At 36.7% G+C, this 21,356-nt stretch overlaps 1 protein-coding gene across 2 annotated transcripts in view; it reads left to right on the top strand.

Annotated features, from left to right (window-relative positions):
- Positions 1 to 21,356, top strand: part of HPSE2 (heparanase 2 (inactive)) — a 703,263-nt gene that overhangs the window by 61,227 nt on the left and 620,680 nt on the right. For both annotated transcript variants that reach the window (XM_074296035.1, XM_074296034.1), the window contains exon 3: positions 11,660 to 11,821. In XM_074296035.1, coding sequence (XP_074152136.1) covers positions 11,660 to 11,821 — 162 coding nt within the window. The remainder of the gene's footprint in view (positions 1 to 11,659; positions 11,822 to 21,356) is intronic.

Raw genomic sequence — 21,356 nt, 5'->3', positions numbered from 1 at the left:
AGGAATGTTGAAATAGAGTTATCAAAATATTTTTAAGAAAACAAGTTCATCTGATTCAGGCCAGTTCCAGTGATCTTGTGATGAAGAGAACCATCAGCACCCAGAGAGAGGACTGTGGGAAGTGAGTGTGGATCACAATATAGCATTTTCATTCTTTTTGTTGTGGTTTGCTTGCATTTTATTTACTTTCTCATTTTTCCCCTTTTGATTGGATTTTTCTTGTGCAGCAAGATAATTGTATAAATTTGTATGCATACATTGGATTTAACATATATTTTTATCACATTTAACAGATATTAGATCTCTTGCCATCTAGGGGAAGGGGTAGGGGAAATTGGAAGACAAGGTTTTGCATGGATCAGTGTTGAAAAATTGTCCATGCATATGTTGTGAAAATAAAAAGTTTTAATAAAAAATAAAAAAAATAAAGAAACCCAAGATCATGGAGTTTATGCTAAGAACTTCTGACTTTAAAGGAAGTAAAATGATGATACCCCTGAAAATTAAGGTCACTGGATCATAAATTTAGGCTAAAGGACTTGAGGTCATCTAGTCTATTTTGTGGATGAAGAACTTAGGTTCCAATAGGTTAAATGATTTGACTGTTATCTCACAGGACCAACATCCCCAAATTTCAAATCCAATCCCCTGTTCTTTTCATTGCCCCTGGTATCTGATAAACAAGGGGATTGGTCTTAGATGGCTTCTGGAGTCCCTTCCAGCTAGAAATCCATGTCCCCATGATCTTAACAGCCACTGTTTCTTTTAAAGGAACTGAATTCCCAATCCTTGGTCTTTTAATGATTATCTTAGCACAAATAGGAATGTTCTAACATTTAGCCTAAGATGGAGGAGAAAAAGTTTATGGAAGTACGTAAAGTGCTCTTGAAAATGGAAACTCACTAATAGAATGTGAGTCCACACAAAGTTAATTCAGGTGCCCGATACTTCCTTTGTCCAGATGCAGCCAACTTGTACTTTCAAACTCTGAGACCAATTCAAAGGCCTCCAAGGTCCAAGATTAGGATGGAGGGACCTGGAACCATTGCATGTTGCTGTGTCCAGGCTTCAACCTAGAACCAGTGAGGTCAGAGACCCATTTTGTAATTGTGGGAACATTTTGGGAGAAAGGACTCTGGTAGCTACTTGAAATTTGAGTTGCCAAGAGTTGGTGGTGAGCAGAAGAAATTGTATATATGACTCCAAGTTGGTGACAGCAATGAGAAAAATGGACCTGGAGGTGAAAGTTTAGCATGGATGATGATTATCTTTATTTTGAAAATGTCAGTGTGACAGCTTGGGTGAGATATTGTATAACTAAGAAATGGAATCATAGGATTTAAAGGTAGCAGAGACCATCTGTTCCAGCTGCCTCATTTTATGGGGGAGGTCATTGAGGACCACAGAGATTACATGGTTAGAAATGTTATGTGGCCTGCTCCATGTACAGGGAGTGGATATATAGAGATGGGTTTTGAACCCATGTATTCTGACTCTGAAATCTATCGTGTTTTACCCAGATTTATAGATTAAGAAATGGAATTATCTGTTTTGTAACTGAAATCATGTAATCAATCGTATATGGAAGTGTTCTGGGAAGACAGGTTTTACAGTAGAGAAACTTAGGGGCACAGACCGAAGCATCCACCAGATATAAGAATCCAGCAAGGGGAGAAATAAATGGTTTGAGTCTACTAGGAGTTGAGCCTTGGGTTTAATCTGGGAGAGATTTTCATGATCATGCAATCTAACCCCTTCTGATGAGAGGTCAAAGATCAGAGCAAGTCTGTGAGACCTCTCATAGGGTCTCACAGATAGTACCTGACAAGATTCGAATCTAGTAATTCTGATTGTTCCCACCCATTTCTTTATGAGCCATTTTCCATGGTAATTATATCTTGAATTACTCATCCAGATGATCACATCTCTCTTTTGTTCTTACCTGCTGAACCTCCCTCTCTAATTTACAGCTGTTCAGCTTGTCATTCAAAGGACAAAAATGACATGAAAGCAGAAAAGTCTGCATCCTAAGGCTTCCAAATCACATGAAAATTTGACTGCAGACTTTAGCCTTATCTAACTCTCCCCTCACCTTCTGAAAAGTGCTGGGATCTGGAAGATTTCAATTCATCTCCACCTTTTATCTCCCCACCTAGTGCAGTGATATGCACACAATGTATTATTAATTACTATTTGGTGAATGAATGAACTTGGTTATATGGGTAGGGAGGGATGGAGGAGAATATAAACTATGAGGAAAGGGGAGGAAATATAAACTAAGAGGTTATTACATATGTTTCAGAATTTTCTCTGAAGAGAAGGAAGATAATGTGACATTTGGATGGGGAAATGGAGTGAGGTCACTTTTTTTGAAGACAGGGAAGACTGTGGATCTTTTTAAATTGATGAAAGGCTTAATCATTAGAGGCTGAGAAGTTGATGGGCACAAAATAAGCATTCAGTCTTTAATTATTTTTGCTTAGTGCAGTGGAAAGAGGCTGAATTTGGAGTCAGGAAACCTTGGGATTCAAATTGTGGCTCAGCTGCTGTGGACCTTCTCTGGACCTCAGTTTTCCTTATCTTTAAGCTGAGGGGGTTGGGTGAGATGACCCTGGAAGATCCACTCCAGTCCTAAATCTGTTATCAGTATTTAATTAATGTCAGATTCTGAACTTGGATTGATGATATTACAGAGGGAAAAACAAGGCTGGGGGAATGAGATCTAGAAGGAAGAGAGGTAAAGATGTCTCTTATCTTGAAATTTCTGGGAAAGATGGGAGGGTGAATAGAGGCTGTCAAGCTGGAGAATCCCACCCTCTTGGTTTGTAGGGAATGTGAGAAAGCTGAACTGGGAGGTGGGGCATGGATTTTCACGTTTCATTGGGGATTGGGGGTTTAGAAACAAGGCAAGTATCTGATGGTTAAGGTGAAGCTCCCCCAGATGAAACAGGATGGAAGGGAGTTAGCTAGGGTTTGGGAAAGGGTACAACCCGGAAGCAAACCCCTCCATCTGGCATTTAAAGCACCTCAGAGTCTGGCTTATACTTCCTTTTACTGTCCCATCTCCTATTTCTCTCTTCCATTCACTCACTCTTCATTCTTGCCAGAGTTACCCAGTACGTAGCTGTTGCCTATGGACTGCATGATATCTCATCCATACCGTGGCTCAAGGAGATCTCATCTCCCACGTCCAAAATGAATTAAATCTTTTTTTTTTCTCTAACCATTGTTTTCTCTTATTATTTTAGGTATTTTATTTTATTTTTTATTTGTATAAGATTTTTTTAAATAATAGGTTTTTAGTTTCAAAACATATGCAAAGATAATTTTCAACATGTAGTTTTGTAAAATTTCTAAATTTTCTCCCTATCTTCCCCTCCTCTCCTCCTCTAGACAGCAAGTAATCCAAAATAGGTTGAATGTGTGCAAAAAAGAATTAAATCTTAACGGGTAGGTGACAGGAGGCAGGATTGAGAACAGGAAAAACTGGAATGCAGGAAATTGAGGGTTTAGAATATACCTAGGAAATGAATGAAATATCCACAATGGCATGATGTTGTGTTGAGGTAGTCTAATTGGGACTGGGAATTATGGTGGCTCAGAAAAGAGAGAGGAGGGTAAAGGTAATTGGAGGACAAGAATTAAGTAGTTAGATATTGAAGATGACTTGGGAAATATCTTGAAGAAGATGTGTAAATAGCTTTATGTTTGAATAAAAGCTCCTAGTCACTAAGCAAAGGAGACAGAAAGATTCACAAAATCACAGATTCTTAAAATTTGAAGGGATCTTGTATTTATTTAATTAGTATATGTTGTATTTCCCCTTTAAAATATAAGTTTGCTACTTAGAAAGACAATATCAATGGATACCTCTAATTTCTTTTGTTAAATCACAATTTACCATTTCTACAAGTTCAACTTGATTCTGTCCTCTGAAATGTCACTTCTTTTGCATATTAGTTTTTAAAATATTTGACAATTATTATTATGCTTCTTAATTTCATCTTTTTCTAGGCCAGTTATCCACAGGCTCTTTGGGTAATCTGATTTCTAAACCTTTTCTGCGCATATTTGGGGGAAGGCTTTTCTGATCCTCCCCCATTCTAGTGCCTTGTCTTGGAGATTAACTTTCATTTATGCAATATTTATTTTATAAGTACATAGTACTTCATAACTTATCTCCTCCATTATAGGCTGAATGTCCTGTGAGCAGGAGGATATCTTTTGTCTTTCTTTGAATCCCTAGAACTTAGCACTTTTCCTGGCACATAATATGCACTCAATAAATATATGTTGACTATTATCTGGAAAATAAATAAATATTATATATATATGTGTATGTGTGTGTATATGTACACAACATACATACACATGTATATACATACATATATACATACATACATACACACCCAAATAGGTAGATAGAGATGCCTTTGTATCTAGGTGATTCAAACATTTAGGTGATTTTACTTGTAACCTCATTTTCACTTTAAAATTGGTAACCACATACATTTGCAGCTATGTTCATTAGAGAAAAATATGAAAGGCCAGATGCACACAGGTTTATGGAATAATTGATATCCTATCAAGCATTTAACTAGACTTGTTCACCTTATCATTTGTAAAGAGATCCCAGTGTATTTATTGCCTTTTTTCATTGTTTTCATTTCAATCTCAAGTTTTGTGTTGCAATTATGCCCCCAAAGTATAGTGCAAGTCCTTTGGATTTCAAATCCAAGCATGCAAAGTCAGGGATTCAGTTTAGTGAGAAAATAAAGGTGTTAGATAAACTGTGCCAGACTGTCTGCAGTTTCTGCCATCTACAAGTTTGGTGTTAATTAATTGAGATTAGTTACATCTGCAAGAAGGAACAAAGTATTTCAAGCTGGTGTGTCCTCCATGATCTTCAATACTATCCACCAGCTGTGAAGGACAGTGTTTGGGGTGAAGTTGAAATTTCATCAATCCTAGAGTGTTCCAATAGCAGTGATGAAAGACCCAGTAACCTTTCCCTTGGATTTTAGAGGATGGCCAAGGGAGAGAGGCTTATAACAGTATAGAATACAGTACAATAATCCTTACATTGTCATCTGACACAGTGGACGTTGAGAATCAGGTTAAAAAAGTTTTAGTCTTAAGAATTTTATTTGCTGCACAATATTTATGTTGCTGTAGATTTCATGCATTATGAAAAGTGAATATAGTCTGAAGTCAATGTTTCTTTGTTTTAATTGAGATGTAAATTAAAAAGATCAGAGAATTCTAGGGTATTCCTAGCAAGAAAAAATGTTTTGCATGCTATCAGTTTTATTTTGTATACTGCATCTTATGAATTATTTCATGATTACTGGGTTAGAAAAAATATATATCATCAAAATTAATACAAATAAAATTAAGACAAATAAAAAATAAAGAATTGTATGTAGAAAAGAGAAATTCTGTCATTCTGTAGAGAAAGAATACAATTTTTGGTGTTCATGGAATCCTAATTCCCTATTTTCTAGAGGTTCAGTGTATCAACATTCATGTTTTTAATTTTCAGGTCTTTTCCTAGAACAATTGCCCCCATGAAAATAAAAGATTGATTGTGTATATATGTATATATACATATATGTATGTATGCACATCCCTCTTAAAATACAGTGATCAAAATTCTGTTCACATCAATAATTATTAATTTAAAAGGATACTGTAGATATCTACCAACAGGAAGTTCATTGGGATGACTTTTTTCCTTGCCCTATTATTTCATGTGGTCATTTAAGTCACTGGTTGGTCTCCTAAACAGGATATTCCCACAATGCTTTTGCACTCTTAACTCCTTAATTCAGCTTAAGGTTGTGTCAGTTTTTTGGCCAGTGATACATCACACTATTGACACAGATTAGACTTGTGGTCAATTGACCTTACAAGGTCCTAATATACAAGTTAATCTACAGTCCGTGTCTTCTGCCCTATAACCATATAATTAACTATTGTTTATACTTAATTGACAAACTATTGTGCTTCTTAAATTTCATCTTGGTTTCCCCTCAACTTTGAGCATGTTAAATTAAACTCATTTTGAAGCTTGGTATTATTCTTTTTTATACGCTCTACATACTAGAGAAGTGTTCTTTGACACTTTTATCTGTGTGACCTTGGGCTGGTCAATTAAACTCTTTCTTCCTCAGTTTTCTCATATGTAAAATTGGACTCAGTGACTTTTGGGATTTTTTTCAGTTCTAGGACTATGATTTTCTGATTCTACCAGAGCCATTACTAGAATAGGTTGAATGGGGCTTTGTTAAAGTTCCAAAATGAAGAGGGCTTGAAACAAAATAGTTAAGAATCTAGTTAGCAAGAATGATTTATTAAAAAGAAAAGTATCATCTAGAACAGGCTCTTTTTTTTTATTACACTCTACATTAGGCAGCTATACCCTAGGCAGGTATCTTCCTGAGTCTGCCTTGTTAGTGTTTCCCCAATCATGAGGACACAGTCTGAGATCTTCATGGCCCATTTTGTGCTTTTTCCCCTAATTGTTTTTGCCCCAGGCACAAATATTGCTAGTAAAGTCTGTGTTTTCTACTTTTTTTAAAAAAAAATTAAAATGTTTAATAAGCAAGGAGACTAGAACAGGTAGAGGATAGAAGCCAAGGGCACTTCATTAAAGACCTTCTTCCAGTTTGACATTGAGACATTAATCAGCATTTTTTAGGTATAGCTGTTCTACCAACTGTGACTTTGCCTATAGAAAAAAGAAATGAGGTTAGTTTGGCATTGTGAATCCAATATGATGTCTACTCATCCTTCTATAAATGCCCACAAATCATCTGTCATATAAACCATACTACTTATTTTTGCTAAGTTTGTCGATACACAGTTTTCAGGATTCACTTTTTTTTTCTTGAAAATTAAGATATTTGTTTTCCTCTGGTAATTTGGTACCTTTTCAATTCTCCTTGATTCTCCAGAGAATGTTAAGAATAACTTCTATTTTTCTGTGATACGTTTCACCTTGAACTTCTTTCAAGTGGTTAGGTATAATCTTATTATCATATATTACAATTTACCACCTATCTCAGACTACAATTTTCCTTTCACTATGGCTTGTAATTTTTAGTTTGAAGGCTTTTATGGGCAAGCTGAAATTGTTTTGCCTTCTCTAGTTCACTTGCTAACATTATATCCTGTAAAATAATAGCACCTCTCTCCCAGGATTGTTGGGAGATTGGGAAGATCCAATGAGATGATAATTACAAAGTTCTTAACATAGTGCTTGCCACATAGTATTTGCTAGATAAATGATAGTTATTATTATTGTTATTATAATCTCCCAAGCTTGACATTCCCCCACTTTTCTTTCTCTAAACATTTTATTGTTTTGACATTTTTCATGAGTTTTATTTCCTTTTGGGTTTTAATCATCCAGATAATATTTATTCTTGTCTATGTACCTCTCTTTCCCAAAGTGTATTGACAAATGTCTAACAACTGACTCTTTGGAAAGAGTACAGGCTACACTTCTACCTTTATTCTGTACTATTAGCGTTTTTCTCCATCACTTTTTAAAATCTTGTAGATCAACAAAATGATCAATCAAGATGTAATTTGTAGTGTTTTCTGATTTCCAAGGTATAAATGTTTACACTGAGAATTGAACAATAAGCTCTTAGGTTGGCTCTAGCAGATCCCTGATTCTTTCCTATCTTTTAAAATTCTTTTCAAATCTGAACTCAGCAGAGAGCTTTCTGTGCAGCCACACTATTATTATGTATTATCTAATCCAGGGCCCACTGTCATTCTTCGTTGGGGATGTTTGTCATTGTCTTGTCATGATATTACTGTATAGGATTTAAGAATATCACTATATAGGAAAGGAACTTAGAGATCTAATTGCTCAGTACCCTTATTTTAAAGATGAGGAAACTGAGACCTACAAAAGCTAAATGACAAATCTAGTTATCACAAGTCCTAAAAAGCAGACCCAAGATTTGATCCTGGGTCTTCCAACACAAATTCAGTGTGTTTGGCACCAGAACTTTACTCCTTTGTGAACCATATTCCTCTTTAGTGTCCCCTAATATGAAATTGTACCATTTTTTTCCCTGGGTTCATTTTGAAACTCTTTATAAAATCTATAAAACACATATGACTTTACCCACTGCTTCCTTTCTTTGATATTTGTATGTGTATATATGTATATACATATGTGCATGTATACATATATATATATACACATATATATGTTCCCTTTTCTATTAGATCTATTTATTATAAACAAAATAAACTTCAGTTGATGTATATAGCAATCATGCATTTGGTATCATGAGGAGTCAGTGATACATAGGAAATTTTAAAATTTCAGACTTCTTTTTCTATACTATATATAGTATACTACACACACACACACACACACACACACACACACACACACACACACACACATTACATATCTTGACTTATACAAATCTAGTGAGGGAAAATGGTCTCAGCATTAGGGAGATCTGTATTCCAGCCCTGCTTTGGACACAAACTGATTGGAATCAGAATGGCTTATCTTTATGAGTTCAAATGCATCCTCAAACACTTATGCATGACCCTGCATAAATTACTTAACCTTGTTTGGCTCAGTTTCCTCATCTGTAAAGAGATCTGGGGAAAGAGATAGAGAAACTAATTTCTTTGACAAGAAAATCCCAAATGGAGTCATGAAGAGTCAGATAAGACTGAAACAACTCAGCAACTTGAACAACAACATTAATTAAGGAACTTCCAACATCAGAAGTTTCCATATCAGTAAATCTAAGGACCAAATAAAAAGTTGAACATTTAAGGTTAGGAGTACAGATATTGTCATCCAGTTTCCTTATTACCTCCTCATGACAATTACTGGACACATTCTCCATTATATTATGGATCATCTATGCTGTTTTTTATGATCTCTGTTTGGGGATTCAGTTTCTTTTTCTCATTCTCTCAGAATTCATCTGAGTGCTCTCTCAATCAAACCAGTAAGTCTCCAATAAAACATATTCTTTCTAGCCTTGGACCCTCAATAGGAGCCTGTCTTTTTTAGTATTGGAGGCAGTCATCTAGGAAACCATTTCCTTGCTAATACCCTCCACAGTCACCCATTCACTTCCTCTAACCTCCTTTCTCTTCCAAAGCCAGGACTGTCAACAGGAGGAAGAGATGCAAATACCACCTGTGTCCCCAAGCCCTTCAGTTTCCTACCCAGAACTTCAAAGTCACTACAGATACATTCCAGATTTTTTTCCAACTCTATCATTTCTTCCCACATGAATCAGCTGAATTCCTTGTTTTTTTTTGTGGGTTTTTTTTTTCTTTGGTTGCAAAAATAAGTCCTCGGAAGACAATAACTTTTGGGTACAAAAGGTCCCCAACTTGATGGGAAGCATCCTATTTGGGCGTTTCTTTATAGAGGAGGTTATTATTTTTTTTTTACAATTGTGTATTATACATCTGCTTTGAGTGAAATTAAACTGAAGCATAAGATTCCCTTGATGGGAAAATAATTGTGAAAGAGGCGGATTTGCAAAGTGGCTCCAGTTATTCTCTGACTTTCATCAGCGACCTACAGATGACCTCTATTGAAAGAGTGAAATCCAATCAGTTTGAGGATTGCTTCACCATTGAGACCCCTGGAAAATAGTAGGGGCGATCTAACGCAGACAACCCACAGGATGGCTGAGACACAGGGTTTGAACACAGTGGATGTCTTGGATCAGACATGGTGTGGTTCTCAACAGGCAACCGAAGGTTGGAGACATGACGTCAACAATCCACGTACTCAGACAATGAATTTTCCATGTAGAACAACATAAGCGATGAAACAACATGTCCCAATGAATTGAGTAAACTATGAAAGTGAGTTGGAGAGGGAAGTCAAGGAGCAAGAAACCTAAATGAAATGATTGAGGGAGAGAAAAGCAAGTAAAATAAATTTTAGAAACTATCAAAGGTATTTGTCAAAAATGACACTGAATGGGTGAACCCTTTAGATTTCTAATTCTGCTCAGATCTGATTAAAATGTCAGTTATCAGTGGGGCAGAGATTCCCAGTGGACTTCTCCTCTAGATCTGTGCTATTTAACATTTTTATTCATAGCCTAGATAAAGATAAAGATGGCATGCTCATTAGATTTTTAAGCGATATGACACAAAGCTAGAAGGGATAGTTAACACACTGCATGGCAATTAGGATTCGAAAGCATCTTGACAGGCTACAGCATTGGGCTAAATCTAGTAGGATGAAATTCATTGGGATAAATGTAAAGGTTTAAAAAAATCAATTCCAAAAAAGATCAGAGGATTTTGGATAGACTATATGATCAATAGAAGAAAACAGTGAGGTATAACTACAACATTTCTCCTCCAAATGTATATACATACATATATATATATATATATATATATATATATATATCTGTATGTATGTGTATATAAATGTATCTATCTCTATTTATGTATCTAGAGCTATCTTTAGTTGTGTTAAGAAAAGTTTACCTTTCTAGAATAGTTAAGCTTCCAGTTCTTTTGCTTTACTCTTGTTGGGAACATTGAGGTTAACTCTGGGAGAAGGACATGGAAAAGCAACGAGCATGGTGAAGGGCCTTAAATCCATTGTCATATGAAAGACAATTGAATCAACTAGGCAAGTTTAGCCTAAAGAAGAAAAGACACAGAGGAAACACAATAATTGTAATGAAGTATTTGAAGGATTGTTGTGAAGAGGACTCCCTCCCTCCCCACTTCTCTTTGTCTGTCTGTCTGTCTCTCTCCTAGGAATAATGGGTCATAGTTGCTGAAAGACCAATTTGAACTTGTTATTAGTAAAGTATACATTAACAGTTAGAACTGTTCAATGGATCATGTTGAGAAGTGGTATGTTTTTCCAACTTTTTGATCTTTGAGGAAAGCTAGATAACCACTTGCCAGGTTTATTGTGATGGGATTTCTTTTATGTATGTTTTTAAGTGAAATTATTGTTGAGGTCCTTCCAACTCTCCATTGAGATTTGGTGAAATTTATGTATTGTCATCTGGAAATATAATCAGAATCTTTTCTATAGCATTGATTGACCCAGTGATTGGCATTCTGTTTTCATTAAGCCAATTATCATCAATTCTCTTTTACAATGAGGATATTTACTGAGAGATATAGCAAGAATAGAAATATAAAGACATTTATTGCCCATCTTTTTTCACCAAAAAAAGATGAAACTTCCTTCACCCACTTGTGCCCCTGGAGAATAGGAGGTAACTATAAAACATTCCTTCTGCCAAATTCTTCCCCAAATGTGGCAACCTGATAAAGACTACTCAGTACTTTCTAATTGTTGGCAAACTCTGTCATGACTCCAGTTCTTAGAACCCTGTTGTCCTCCTAAAGCTCATAAAGTCTCAATTTGTTCTGTTCCATCTTCAATAATCTTTGGTCCAAGGCAGAGTCAGAAAGCAACAGCAGATCTATAACATGACTGTTGGTGGGAAGTACGGGCCTCTGGAGCTCTCCTCATCCAAAGGCTTATGGCACTTATTGCCTTGTTTATGAGATCTCGGCTCTTTTTTTTCCTGATAACTAAATGGACTGCTTTTAGTAGAAATAGACTTCATTTTTTTCTGCCTACCTTCTTTTTTCTTCCTTCTTGCAGACATTGTTCGGAGTGATGTTGCCTTGGATAAGCAGAAGGGCTGCAAGATCGCCCAGCACCCAGATGTAATGTTGGAGCTTCAGAGGGAGAAGGCAGCTCAGATGCACTTGGTTCTGCTCAAGGAGCAATTTTCCAACACTTACAGTAACCTCATATTAACAGGTAAGGCTACTGAGGTCAGCTGATCCTTGCCACGACAAGTTCCTGGCTTACATCAATTAGCAGCCTGAAGCTTTGGATTCACCTAAGTGGTATCCTTCTGCATTTTTTGCCAGTTCTGTCCTTTATTTAGTTGTGATGACTTGTATTTTCTTATGACAAATATTTCATGAGGCTGGCATGTACATTTTTGGCCTAAGAATGTAGACTATTCTGCATGTGTATTTTCAAATGTCAGAATCAATGAGAAGCTAATGGAGATTTGTAAAAATATGACTTGCTAAATGTGTGTGTCTGTGTATCTGTGCCTGTGTGTGTATTGGAAAGAATTACTAAATTTGGTATCCTTAAAGAAGGGCTATTTTCACCTTTCTATAAACCTCGTAAATATAAAGATGAACAATAAGTGATAATAACTTCTGGGCTGAGTTGAGAATGTTTTATTGCTGGTGGTGTTTGAAATCTCTGGGGAATTTGATTTTCTCTAGTGGAGTCCACAGGCATTGAGGATGTCCTCCATTCCTCATGTCCTTGTATGAGTTCTAACAGGAAAATGAAAGATAGATGGCTATTTTAGGAGAGAAGATCCCCAAGATAGAATGAGAAGCAGTGTTTCTAAGACTGCAAGAAATTTTGCTGTATGAATGAATGGAAGGGTGAATCTGGGAGTCTTTCTCTTAAGGCATTTGCAATGCTATAATAGCAAACAATGATGCAAGAATTCTTCAGAATTATTAAAAATTTTAGATGGAAGAAGCTAATCATAGGAGCCACCTTGATTTTCTTGAGGAAAACAAAGCTGGCCTGCCTTTTCTTGACCCAGATAAAGCCTAACAAACCCAGAGTATGTGTTTACCTTGTTTGTGGAGGTTTTAAAAAAGTTGAAATGTTGGCAAAGCCATGAGCAATCATTTTTTTAATACTCTAAACCCAAATGAGCAAAAAAAAATTATCTCCCATTATAGGCTCCCTGACATTTTTTTTTTGGAATTTCCACATGACAAACACATTGTTTTTCATTTTGAAAAAAAAAACAACTCTCCCTTTGTCTTCCTTCTTCAACCTGGTGAGAAAAGCAAAGGGATGAAATGAAAACTGGACTCAAAGGTACCTTTGAATAGAGGTGCTAAAATCTCCTTCTTTCTATGTATGGTAGGTGGATAAAAGTCAAGAAAATAAATGATAGTTTGGGATATGCAGGTACAAGAGAGTACCCAGAATTTCCTGAGTTCTATCATACCAGTATCAATGTATTGGAGAGGGATACTTATTTTTGTCAGTCTCCAATGGGCTGCACCAGAAAAACAGCAGATCAATTGACATTATCAAGGTAGATAAGAACAATATGATTTTTCACTTTGTTCCCTGGTTTAGCTTTTATATTTTTGCCCAAATGAAGGTGTCATAGCCTGGAGACCCTGAGGATGTTATAGAAGAGAGTTTAGGGTAAGAAATTCGAACCCTCCCTCTGTTATCCTTGAATGTAGCTTAAGGACACATTATCTTTGAAAATGCAAGCATGGTCTATTGGCTTCAATAGAGTCTTTTCCAATTTTCAGTAACATAATCCCTTTGGATGTTTATTCCTGGTTCAAACTGTTGGAATCAACATTGTCAACTTTTACCCTGACAACTTGCTTACTTTCTCCTAAACAAACTTACCCCAGTAAAGAGGCTTTCCCTTGCTTTTGCTTCTCTCAGAAGTGCTTCAAAGCATCCTCAGGCATTTTCCACATTTTTCACCCCAAAGGCCAGGACCTGAGGTGGTACCTTGTTACCCCTGGAGTTTCCCATTTTGTTTACATGAGAGTTCAGAAGGTTTGAGCTCCAGGTGTTGGGAAGTGATGGAATCACTGCAGCTTAGCACCAGCAGTAAAACTATTTTAATGTCCGCTAACTAAGTCTTTGATTTTGAGCAGTGTGGTTTTCTAATTGTTATGAAGTTTAATCCTTGATTTCTTATATAAATCTTGAGAACATGGTCTCCAGACAGCTAAACATAATATTTAAACATAACTAAACTAACTTTTGTAAATATTTCCCTTTTCGGTGATGAATGTGTATTGGTAAGGGGGGCAAGGTTGAAGGGAGTGGAGACCTCTCTAACGGAGTGACTTTCTTTACCCACTTATTTAGAACACCTATCCTAGGGTTTCTACTTGATGATGGACTAGTTGTTTTATGTAAATCCCCATGCACTTTGAAATATCAGCAAGGAAAGTATTTATGTGTCTGGGACTGATTTAAAGACAGTGGGCTTCTAGATTCATAGAAGGGGGGTGGTTTTCAATAGGTTTTCTTTACTTTCATTTATTAAAGCCCTAGCGTGATAATAAAAGAGCATCTACTGTCCATGATGATTTCAATTAACATGTTTCCAGAAAAGCTAAAAGAATTGACAGGTGTGATGGCTGCCAATGATATTTGAAAGATCATGGAAAATGGAGGAAGTACCCCAAGATTGTGGGAGATAAATTTGTTCTGATTTTTGAAGAAAAGGAAGAGATTCTGTGAAGTTTAGGATGATGAGCTTGACTTAAATTCTAGAAGATGTTCTGAGACTCATGGAAGAGATGATTGGTGAATATCTAGAAAAGTAAATTGTGATTTCAAAGAGTCAAGAATGGCTTAATCAAGAACAGGTCATGCCATTATAATCTCATATCCCTTTTTGAAAGGATTAATAAGCCAGTAGCGGAAATATATGGTTTACCTAGCTTTTGATGAAACTATGGGTAAATCTATTGCTATTTTTTTCTGAGACAATTGGGTTAACCTGTCTGAGGCAAGATTTGAACTCAGATCCTCCTGATTTAAGGGCTGGAGCTTTACCCACTGCATCAACTAGCTGCCCTTGTCATGCTAATCTTAAGGAGAATATAGAGAGCTCTAGATTAGTTGATAATACAATTAAATGAATTCAGAATTGGTTGGATGGTCAGAAATAATGAATAATTATTAACAGTTTAGTGTTATTGGCATATTTGGTAGGGAGGCTCCAATGAGGTACCACAGGGATCTATGTCTGTCTCTGCTTTTCAACAATTTTACCAATTCCTTGGATAGATGATATTTTTATGTGACACAAAGTGGGGAGGGAGGTAGCGCTCCCACTCTGTGTGATCCAAAATGATTTTGACAAGCTATAACACTGGACTGAGTCTAATAAGATGCAATGCAATAGAAGTATATATAAACTTGGGAAGTTGTATTTTGTTTTATGCTCAAGTACGAGAAGGGGGAAGGAATGTTACACAATTAGACAACAATTTTCTGGAAAAAATTTTGAGAGTTTTGATGGACTTCTGGCTCAATATGAGTCAGCAGTGTGGAAGGGAAGCCAAAAAAAGCTAATGTAATCAATCCTGGGTTCAATTAATAAAGGAATAGTTTTAGGAATGAGAAATCATAATCCCACTGAACTCCACTCTTGTTAGAGCTCTTCTGCGTACTGTCTTCAGCTCTTGTTGCCATAGTTTACTAAGGACATCGGTACACTTGAAAGTGGTCAGAGGAGGGCAAGAATGAGAGTGATGGTCTTGATCTTATGTAAAATGAGGGTTTGTTGAAGGAACTGGGTATGTTTAACTTGGAAAAGAAAACATGATACCTGGCATCAGATGTTTGATGGGTTGTCAAATGCAGGAGGACTAGGCCAAGGAGCAGAGCCAGGAGTATGTAATGTATTATAGTTCAGGTGTGCATTTACAGAGAGACAGAGACAGAGAGAGAAAGAGACACAGAGACAGAGAGAGAGAGAGAGAGAGAGAGAGAGAGAGAGAGAGAGAGAGAGAGAGAGAGAGAGAGAGAGAGAGTGTGAGTGTGTGTGTGTGTGTGTGTGTGTGTGTGTGTGTGTGTGTGTGTGTGTGTTTGGTGTGGAGACAGCTCTTTGGTCAATATATATAATATAAACAAGTGACCTTCCACTGGGGCCTAAATAGGTCCGAAGGCCCTGTTATTCTGAGTCCAGTCTGTCATCAAAACCTCTAGAAGTACTTTATCCAGGGCTCTCAGATTTATCCTTTTCTCTTAATTCCCTCTGCTACCACCATTCTCTATCACCCTCAAACTGTGATTACTGCAGTAATTGATCTTAGCAGTTCTTTTTGTCTACAGTCTATCTGTTGACCCATCCTGTCTGTAGTTGTCAGAGAAGTTTTTAGGTGTTATCAGCACCTACAACTCATCAAATCCAAAGTTAAACTTATCTTCCTTGCCCTTTCCCTCAGTTTTCCCCTCAAACAAAAACCTTTTTGCTTCTCTTGTCTTTCTTCTTTTAATAGGATCATCATCCTCCCATCTTTAATTTTCCCATAGCTTTTCCAGGCCATATTCAATCAGTCAATAAATCTTGTCAATTCTTATGAAATGTCTCTTCCCTTCATTAATAAACTGGAAAGTGTCCAGAGGAGAGGAACACAGTTGGTGAAGGAAGGAGCTTAAATCCATCTCATATGAAGCTGAAAGGGCATGGTACTCTGGGAGAAGAGAAGATTCAAAGGGAACATGGTAGCCATCATAAAGAATTGGTAAGTCATTCTTCCACTCCAGCTTCCACTACCTTAATTCATTTCCTCATTACTCTTCCTAGAATATTTCAATAATCTCCTAACAGGTCCAGTAGCTTCTATTCTCTGTACTTTAATCCACCCTTCCAATTATTGTTAATATAATTAAGGTGCTGTTTTAATCATGTTCTCTTCCTCCAACTTAAAAAAAAAATTCGTTAGCACTCCACTCTTTGCAGAATAAACTTTTGGTCCCTTAAAATAGTATTAAATGTCTTCAGTTGTTCTGGAGTGAGCATAACTAGTTTATATCACCAGGTTGATTAGCAAACACTGTGCCAAGCTCTGCCAGGGCAGTCTGAGCTTTCTATCTTTGCAGAGAATCTCTTCATCAGAGAGACTCTGTTCTTAGGCAAAAAGTGGTAATAAACATACACACACATGCACACACACAAACACTTAATATGTTTATAGGATCATAAATTTGATTCTAGAAAGGATCTTTGATTCTGGAAAAGTCATTTAGTCTAACTACATTTTAAAAAAATGCAACTGGTTTCTCAAAATTTTACAAGCATTTTTTTCTCTCTCCTTTTTCCTTTCTCCTCCAAATAGAACAACAAAAGCAAAAGAAAGAAAATCTTTGTAACAAATATGTATAGTTAAGTGAAGTAAATGCCCCCATCGGCCATGTCAACAGTGTCTGCCTTATTCCACATCTTGAATCCATCTCTTCTGTTAAAGAGATCCAACCCCATTCTCTTTACAGTTACGTATTCTGAGATTGATGGGAGAATGGATAGAAGGGATAATACCAGAGGAGAAGTTATTAGCAGTTGGGAATGGGGAAAGAGGCCTCCTGAAGAAAATGGGATTTCAGCTGAGTCTTGAAGGAATAAGGAGAGGACAGAGCCTTCTGAGCTTGGGGTCTAGCCACTATATAGATGGAAGGTAATAACAATAATAATAGCCAGAATTTATAGAGCACATAAAGGTTTGCAAAACTCTCTACAAATGACTCATTTGATCCACACAACAACTTTGGAAGTTTAGTGCTATTATGCAAAAAATGTGATTTCACTGAAGTGTGAATCCCCTCCTTTGATGCAGATTGTAATCCCCTTCTTATCTTAATGTAGGTGCTGGTCTCCAGGAGATGGGCTTTTCCAAAAGTATCTGGGTGATTCTTGCACAATAGGCTTATAATATGTTGTCAGGACCAGATTTGGTGCCTTTCCTGTTTGGTAGCATTGATCAAATATGGTACTTCACTTGCATGGAGTTCAGAAAACTGATGAACTGTCTCTTCCTATATTTGTTATTATTACCATTACTAATAATACCATAATTGATATTGGTATAACATTTTAAGGTTTGCAAAATCTTATAGACTTTATCTCATGGGAGGGAAGGAGGGAGGGAGGAAGGGAGGAAGGGAGGGAGGGAGAGAGAGAGAGAGAGAGGGAGAGAGAGAGAGAGAGAGAGAGAGAGAGAGAGAGAGAGAGAGAGAGAGAGAGAGAGAGAGAGAGGGAGGGAGGGAGGGAGGGAGGGAGGGAGGGAGAGAGAGAGAGAGAGAGAGAGAGAGAGAGAGAGAGAGAGAGAGAGAGAGAGAGAGAGAGAGAGAGAGAGAGAGAGAGAGAGAGAGGGAGGGAGGGAGGGAGGGGGAGAAAGGAGAAAGGAGAAAGGAAGAGAGAGGGAAGAGAGGGAGTTGGGTCTGGAATCAGGAAATCCTGGGTCAGATCCAAACTGAGACATTTATTATAAAGTGCTTAGTGCAGTATGTGGCACAAAGAAAACATAGATTTATTGACTGTTATTATTATTACTGTCATTAATACTAGGCAGGTCACTTATTTTTTTTTTTGCCTCAGTTTCCTCATCTGTAAAATGGTGATAATGAGAGTACTCTCATCCCAGGGTTGTGAGGATCAGATAAGATAATAATTGTAAAGTATTTGGCATAGTACTGATCACGTGGTAAACACTATGTAAATGTTAATGATGATCATTTGTTATTATTATTATTAACACTAGGCAATTTACTTAAACTTCCATTTGCTCAGTTTCCTCATCTATAAAATGAAGATATTAATAGCATCTATTCCCAAGGTTATTCTGAGGATCAAATGAGATATTGTAAGGCACTTAGCATAGTGGCAGGCACATGATTATCAGACTATAAATATGAGCTATCATCATTATTATTATTGGGCATCTATGTGTTGCAGTAGCTAGAGTCCTGGGCCTGGGGATCAGGAAGACTAATTTTCCTGACTTCAAACTTGGCCTTAGACATTAACTCATTATGTGACTCTGGGCAAGTCACTTAACTTAGTTTCCCTCAGTTTCCTCATGTGTAAAAGGAGTTGGAGAAGGGAATGGCAAACCCCTCCAGTATCTTTGCCAAGGAAATTCCAAGTAAAGTCATGACTGAAATGTCTAAACAACACCAACAATCATCATTATTATTATTAATTGTCATTGTATCCCCAGTGCCTTGCATGGTACCTGACATATAGCAGTTCTTCAATAACTACTTATTATTTTTTGGTTAGGCAATAAGGATTAAATGACTTGCCTAGGATCACAAAACGAGTAAATATTAAAGTGTATGAGGCTGGATTTGAATTCAGGGCCTCCAGGATGGTGCTCTATCCACTGCACCACCTAGCTACCTCTCATTGCACCCTTATGGATTGACCTCTTCAAAGTCTCCCAGCTATCACATTAGGTTTTCCTAACTCCAAATCCCCAACTGTATCCTCTGCCTGCACATGGGAGAATGACAGCATTGAAAACTAAGGGACATTTGAAGATAGGCTCCTAGCCAGGAAGTCTTTATGGCCTCAGCATACAAAAATGGGACTTGTAAACATGTTTCCTTTTTCCTTTTACTAAAAACCCCAAGTTTGATGCAGTGAAATCTGGCCCAGGTAGTTTTATGGTCCGAGCACAGGTGAAGGAGGCATGGGAATCAAGTACATTCAGAGAGTTGTTAGTATTAAGTCATTTTATTTACATAATGAAGCTCTTCTTTCCGATTCTATTTCCTCAGGTGCCCAGCATACCTATTAAAGCTTAGTCATTTACATTTATGTGACACTTTATGATTACAGAACACTTGAAAAAAACCTTGTGAAGTACAGCAAGAATTAATATCCCCATTTTGCAAATGAAGAATGACTGGGTTTTACTGACAGTGGACCTAGCCCAAAGTCCAATGGATAACAAATGATTAGCCAAAATTAGAACTCCATCTCTTTTGCCTCTGAGACCAATTCTCTTTCCACTAATCCAAGCTGCCCTTTCTTAAAGAAAGAAAAAAAGTCCTAAGTGTTTTTGAAGGGTATGAGCACCCAAAGTCTGAAATTATTTCATGGAGGTAGCAACGTTTCATTATCTCTTGGCAGAGACTTCAAAAATATGTTTGGAATGAATCTTATAATGAGATTTCTTGTACCCAAGGCACTTTGAACTCTTTGAAAGAATGGTGGTAGATAAGCTTTAGCTGGTATTAATAAGGCTGCCTGATTACATTTAAATGAATCCCTAAGTTGGAACAGAAGAGGAATTAGATGGCATTTTCTTATCTTGAATAAGCCTAATGCTATTACTGGTAAAATGAAATGCTGAATATATGAAAGGCAACGGATGTGCACAAAAGGTCTGTCAATGTCATGGGAAACACATGGCCCTTCCCAGCATGCTCATCTCCTTAGGTTCTATAATGCTGAGCTATAATCTCCCTTGTCTTTTTGGGTGCTCTCTTGTGAACAGTTCCATTGGTGAAAGATGCTGCTTCAAGAGCATGTCTCTGTCCTTTTGCTTCTGATGCATATGCCCTTTGAGGCAGGGTTGGGGGCCTGAGTCATGTTAAACAACCTTGCTGGGCAGAGCACAATAACTCCTGAGCATCTCTCCTCAGTTCGAATATGTATCATCTGGAAGCTCCATCTTGAATCCTTTTTTCCTCCCCCTTCACCCCACTTCAGAATTTAAAAAATAGTGAATAATTAGCATTTACACAGGGCCTTAAAGGTTGCAAGATGCTTTATGATATTTCATTTGATCTTCATGAAAACTCTGTGAAGTAGATACTATTTTTATTTCCATTTTACAGATGAAGAGAGAGAGCTTAATAAATTTGCTCATGGCTTCACAGCTAAGTATCTAAGGCATGATTTAAACTCAAACTTTTCTGACCAGGATTTGTATGCTGTATAATCGCTTCCTTTCCTTTTTTACATTCTCTTTTGGTAGCTATATACCTATTTTTATGGCTGCAGATGTTACTTTTTACAAAGACAACTTTTAAATTTATATTAAATTGTTATAATATTATTATGTACCCAAACATTGTAGTTATTTGTGTAATAATAATAGAGTTAGCTTTTTATAGCTCTTTTATTTATTGTATTTAAGTATAATATATATATATTCAATTTAAGTATATTTAAATGCATTAAATATATTTAAATATAAAATATGTGTGATTTAAATATATTTTGAAGATATAGGTAAACATATTTTAAATTGATTTTTGGTTTTAACTAGTTTTGTCAAATGTGATACTCTTAGTTTCTCTCCATTTCAATTGCCAGTCAAAGAACTCTTCCTCCATAACCAGCCCACACACAATGAAAACTCAGTAAAATTCCTAGGTCACTTCTGTGTCATACGTTCAGCATTTGCAGATGTGTGCAGCTGTGGAGTTGCCAGTCTTTTCCTTTAAAAGAAAAAAATACCAAAACCCAAACCAAAAACTCTGAAATGTGATGACTTAAGATATGCCTTTTGAGTTCAGAACTGAGAGGGACATTAAGAATTCATCTTATACTATCTTACCTATATATTTAACAGATGAATAAACTGAGACCTGAAAGACCAAGGCTGAGATATAATCTCCCTTGTCTTTTTGGGTGCTCTCTTGTGAACAGTTCCATTAGTGAAAGATGCTGCTTCTGGAATCTGGAATCTCATAGCACAACCAGAATTTAAATCTAGATCTGGTAAGTCCAGAAGCAGTTATT

This window comes from Sminthopsis crassicaudata, chromosome 2 (assembly GCF_048593235.1).
Source record: "Sminthopsis crassicaudata isolate SCR6 chromosome 2, ASM4859323v1, whole genome shotgun sequence".
NCBI lineage: Eukaryota > Metazoa > Chordata > Mammalia > Dasyuromorphia > Dasyuridae > Sminthopsis > Sminthopsis crassicaudata.
The sequence above is the reverse complement of the archived record's forward strand: the minus strand, read 5'-3'. Positions and strand labels throughout refer to the sequence as shown.